The sequence below is a fragment of the Antedon mediterranea genome, chromosome 8 (assembly GCF_964355755.1).
Source record: "Antedon mediterranea chromosome 8, ecAntMedi1.1, whole genome shotgun sequence".
Classification (NCBI taxonomy): domain Eukaryota; kingdom Metazoa; phylum Echinodermata; class Crinoidea; order Comatulida; family Antedonidae; genus Antedon; species Antedon mediterranea.
In genome coordinates this window covers 9,999,851-10,005,335 of record NC_092677.1, presented here as the reverse complement: position 1 = coordinate 10,005,335, position 5,485 = coordinate 9,999,851, and the positions used below count along the sequence as shown (strand labels likewise).

The 5,485-nt window shown below is 36.5% G+C and overlaps 1 protein-coding gene across 1 annotated transcript; it reads right to left on the bottom strand.

The window, feature by feature from the left end:
* Positions 1-2,090: 2,090 nt before the first annotated feature.
* Positions 2,091-4,875, bottom strand: LOC140056490 (15-hydroxyprostaglandin dehydrogenase [NAD(+)]-like). Its single transcript, XM_072101873.1, has 5 exons — positions 4,808-4,875; positions 4,114-4,210; positions 3,786-3,862; positions 3,156-3,286; positions 2,091-2,764 (listed from the first exon to the last, which is right to left on the bottom strand). Exons 1-5 carry the CDS (start codon positions 4,823-4,825, stop codon positions 2,635-2,637), a joined length of 453 nt encoding a protein of 150 aa, XP_071957974.1. The 5' UTR covers positions 4,826-4,875; the 3' UTR covers positions 2,091-2,634.
* Positions 4,876-5,485: the final 610 nt, after the last annotated feature.

Genomic DNA, 5,485 nt, shown 5'->3' with positions numbered 1-5,485 from the left:
TCTCGGAAATTGGCATATAGAATTCTTTGTCCTTTTGTTCAGGAACTTTTGTCACAATGTTTAAAGCATGCACACAATGCTCCTAATAGTAATAATATTGTATGGTGCTGTTTATATTATCTCAAATTAGAATTCCAATCCTTTGTAGTTTTCCTTGTTATATTTCTCCATGGTTACATGAATTTCGGGTATTTAACTTTTGATTGGCTTTTCCAGGCATTTTTCTACCCAGGTGCACAAACAAAACTGTTCTGATTACTGGCTGCAACATTATGGGAGTATGTTTCCAGACTTGTTTGATCCAAAAAATGTGAAGCGTTTAGAGGCTTTGTGCATTAAACGCTTTATAAGCTGGACGTATTATTAAAACTTGTGGAAGAAGGCACTGTGTGGCACAGTCACTCTTACGATACCAGATGTTTGTTAGTATTATGTGAGTCTCATTTTGGTATGCATTGAAAGCAGTGGTTTGTTTGTTGGGGGAATAACCTGCGACTCGCATGCAGCCTATTGGTCTGAATTGCGCACAGGTGTGGATGATACATACCACAACTCCCCTAAAGGTCTTGTGTTGAGTGCTGCCACCAAACGGCTGCCGTTTGTTTGCCAACGACAGGGGCTGAATGGACCAGTACACCGGTGTAACCTCCTTATCTTCTGAACGGTATACTGTGTTCTTTAAAATGTACACTGGACCTCTCGTTTTAAGTCCTTATCCGAGAAGACTTGTTCTACTACCAGAACAATGGTCGAGGAGTGACTTGAACCTGTGCCGATTGTATATCTATGGTTTGCGGCGCCCCTGCCTTAACCGCTCGGCGACTCAAATTCATGTCAAAAAGAAAGAAGGAAATCTTGGAATATTAATTTTCCTTTTTGCTGTTTCGCATTTATTTTATACTTTTGCTAAGTATTGTTAGTTTTACAGATAATTAATAATTCTCTCTCTACTTTTCTGGAAAAATGTACTTGTATATATAATACTGTATATTTTTGTGTGTGATTTAGGCTAATTTCACTACAAGCATGTGTTTGGTGTAGATGTTAGGCCTATGTAACCAGCCTTCCAACTAACAATAGTCTCAGTTGACTAACACTATAACGGGAATGGCAAAAACAAACGGGTGAATTTGAAACGAAATAATGTTTTTAAATCAAATTATATTTTAAAATTACACATCACTAATTATAACTCTTGTACAAAATGAAGGTTTTTATACAAGTAGTTTTCGAGAAAATGCAATTTCAGTTTACTTGTTACTTTAAGACTACTCGCCGGCTTTTGCAAATTCTGTCCTATTTTAACACTAGCAGGTGTGAAAATAATCCAGAATTGGGACCGTAATCCGGATTGCCTCCAAAATGTAATTGAGTGGTCCTTGACCACATATGTATCTATATTTTTATTTTGGTAAAGGTATTGCAATAACTTTTTGATTAATCCTGCTAACAAACAAACATACACACGCGATCGATTACATATACCTCATTGGCGGAGGTAAATAAACCCGTGCGCATTAATTGCACAGCCGTGCAGCACACGAAGAAAGACACTCTTCGTGTTACTTGATATACTTAGCCTATGTCTCTAGTATTAAATGTATAAATGACCAGTACAATAATAAGTCGAATCACCGTCTACAACATAGGTCCCCAAGTGTTATAAATGGGATATGACCGGTTGGGCCGCCGACAAGTTGAGCCGCCAGTGGTTTCTATGAAACGCCCAGTGCATGCGTCTTTTACGACATTTCGCGTAGTGATTAGGATGGTGTCCTAGAGTACAAGTTCATGGTCTTGGTTTATTGTGTCATGAAAATAAATAATATATAATTACATAGGCCTATTACAATTAACACAGCAAGCAAAGGAAAGTAGTAATAACTAATATTTAATAATTTAATTGTTTTTAATCTTTCGAGGAAAGAATTCAGTGCACTCATAATTTTTCTCGCGTGTAGGAGGCCTACCACGTAAAGTCACGTTGTCTCTCAGGACTAATTAATACTAATAGAGTATTAACATTTTTTCGAATGAGGTTAAATACATGTTTTTTATTTACTAATCTTTTAATATCATATTTTATTGAATTTTAAAATGTTAATACACAAAATATTTTACTAAAAAACGTGATTTTATGTAATTATTTTACCGAAAAATGGAGTAGGCCTAGCCTAGTTCATACAAACAACTGCCGACTGAATGAGGGGCAACATGTTTACATCATTTTTGGCTAAAAACATCACTGTATTTTGGAATCTACAAGCCAGATTTTCATAATTATTTCTTTAATTATAATATTTAATAATATATATACTAAAAACCATGATATATAAACGTTTGAATGTACATCGTTATCCCTAACATAAATTGAACGAGCACCGGCGAAAGTTAGCATTTGGCGTTCCATAGAAAATAACGTTTTTCTGGCGGCGGCTCAACTTGTCGGCGGCTGTTTTATTTTTTATAAGCTAATGAATACTGTATATATTTATCATATCTGATCTGTATTGACTTAGACGTTATCTATTATCGTTGAGACTTAAACATGTTCTTCACTTGAATTAAGTCTACACATCTGGCCATATATCGATTTTCTTTAAAAATTCATAAAAAGAAGGAATTCTTCTGGCACTACAATGTCGAGGCCTTTGCAACACTTGCGAATTTATGGACTGATATTCCGTTTTCTGTTATGACCATAGCTTGACCAGTTCGATCTTCTTCAACTAGTTTCATAAAGGCCTCGGCGACCAGCGATATTCTGAAAAAAGCATATATTTATCGACTTATTTAAATCGTATTAAATTAATTTAGCAGTTATAGGAACTATATATCGGTAGTAAAAAGACCACCAGGAAGACCAAAAAGATAAAACCAAATAAAAACAGATTTAAAAGGAAAAAATGACTTTAGCAAAATAACAAACCATCCTGGCCAAACCAGAAAAATATGGAAATAAATTTCTGGAAATGTCTGAATGACGGAAACGTTTCAGTCGGTTAACACATACTAAATTAATGCAAAGGTGTCATGGCTTGCGATTGGTCAAATATTGTCACAAATTATGACACTTACGGTTATCGTAGACGTGTAACTATGGCTTAAATATACTACTGTACTAGTACTAGGCTTAAATAGTGTAATTTTGTTACGGTATGAAAGTCTGGTCTTCCAAAACTATCTCGGATCCGTAGGACTTGTGATTTCTGACCAACACAGTATCTACAAACTGTGGGCACAGTACGTTGATGCGAATATTTTCTCCACTTACTTTAGGATTTTTCTAAATAAAGGCGGAAAGAAGAGATTTAAGCCCAATGTCAAATGGTTGAGAAATATGTGGTTCCTATTTCTTTTAATAACACTCGGTGCCATTTTCTCGCCAGTAACCATGCATTGACCAAGGTTACTGATAGAGATGGTGGTAGTCTACAGAACTGAGTTGAAATGTATTGTCATACGTCGTAGATGTAGCCTACATGCATGACATTGCAGGGTTTTGTGTATAATGGGCGGACATAGAATGGGAGAGTGGTGTGGGATTAACGTAAACATATATTGTTTTATTGGAATTATGTGGACTAAACTTAATTGACAGTTGTTACACACACACCTACACTTTAATGCGTAAAATAAGTATTCATTACATTACAGGCGGTTTGGGGCAAATTGGAAAAGAAATCATGATTTAATATTTAAAAATCCAATTATTCAATCCTATTCAAAGTTAACGATAAACAATGATTTTGTTCAACTTTTAATTTGAGGAAAATTGTACGTACGGCTAAACTTCGACTTAAAGCTACCACTCCGTGTTTTGTCGCAGCATACACAGGAAGGCGTGGTATAGCTCGTAATCCTAGAAAAAAAAAACTAAATATCTGTCTACAAAATACAAAAAAATGTGATGTACCCAAATATGGACATGATGATGTCATATCACTACCATAATTTGGACATATCACTACCATATTTGGGTACATCACACTTTTTGATTAAGCATCACCAAAAATGATTGAATACGGTAACCTTATCGATAAAAATATTCCGCCGATATACCGGTAATATCATCATCACTCGTCTGATGCAGATCATTATTTATTCACTTACCAGCTACCGATCCTGTATTAATAATAACACCACCGCTGCCAGCATTCTCCTTGCTCATGTGTTTGATGGCCAGGAAGGTTCCATGTGTAACTGCGGTCTGCAATAAGTAAATATATTGCGTAAGCAGTACTGTAGTACTGTAGGCCTACCGATTTCGCGACCTAAAACTGTCGCTATCGGTATTGTGCCAAACTACACCAACATCGCGAAAATAAGTTTTCTTGCATTTTGCGAGATAGTGACGTGTTCCCTATTTAGAAAAGTTTGATTCTATCTTAAAAGGTATTTTATTATATTTTGATTTTAAAAAAGTAATAATAATATTCTAAAGAAATAGATTTTCGATTGATTGATCATAACACCCCAATTATGACCATGGAACAATTATCCAATCAGCGCCTCGGTTAAAGCATCTTTGTTTTGTTCATTGGCTATGAGCGCTTACGGGCTAAACCCAGGGGCCCCCGGATCTTATGGGGGTCGCACCTGAGCAGTGTCCAGAGAAAAAAACATGCATTTTTTAATGTCAAAAAAGGCTCAAAACACCCGAGGCCTCCAGCGTTGGAGGGCCACTTGGGGTTCCTAAGGCAGGGGCCTCAGGCCACTGGTTGTGTGTTCCACATTGTCTGCAATGAACTTTTTACGTGACCATGTTGAACTGGGAAACTCGAATATGTTTTAAGATGTCATTTACCAGATTGATTTCAATCATCTTTTGCCAGTCGTCTTCGTTGGCGGCTCCGGCATTGTTGCACACTATATCAAGTCGTTCAAATCGGTCCCTGACGTCACTGAAAGCCTCTACAAATGCCAATAAGAATAAACAAAATAAATACAGACTATTTGCGAGAATCTAGTAAATTAACTACATTTGCATATCCTGACGATACACATACCAACATTATGACCAGTAGGCCTATAATATATAGGTTACTGGCTCAGCGAGCTCCCGCGAAAACTTTGTAGGCCCACAATTTTAATACGGGTCACCGTTAGCAGTGTCTTAAACGGCGCCCCATATGATAGACATAATTCTCAGCTTTTATATAGGAAAATATTCAGTACAGGATTCTTCTTTACCTTCAAGCCGTTTTTTGTCCGTGACGTCACATTGAATAAAATGTATCTTGTCTTTACCGTACAAATCCGAAAGTTGTTTTAACGATGCTTCACCCTTCGCTTGTTGGATATCTAAGAATGCTACAGCCTAAACAAAACAGCATTGATATGTTAGAAACAAATTCTCTTCGCTTCGCGAGATGATGCTTGAATCCCTGCTGCAGATACAGCCAACAAACAGACCCTTAAAAACTCTTACGAAGCACCATAGTCTAGGTTTTAGACTTTATTTTTTTAATATTTTGGCATAAAT

Excerpts from the sequence above, each read along its gene's own strand:
- LOC140056490 (XM_072101873.1), bottom strand. Across the intron at positions 3,863-4,113 it reads TAATACAGGATCGGTAGCTG|GATTACGAGCTATACCACGC; the intron begins GTAAGTGAATAA and ends TTTTTTTTCTAG. Across the intron at positions 2,765-3,155 it reads GAAGACCAGACTTTCATACC|AATATCGCTGGTCGCCGAGG; the intron begins GTAACAAAATTA and ends TGCTTTTTTCAG.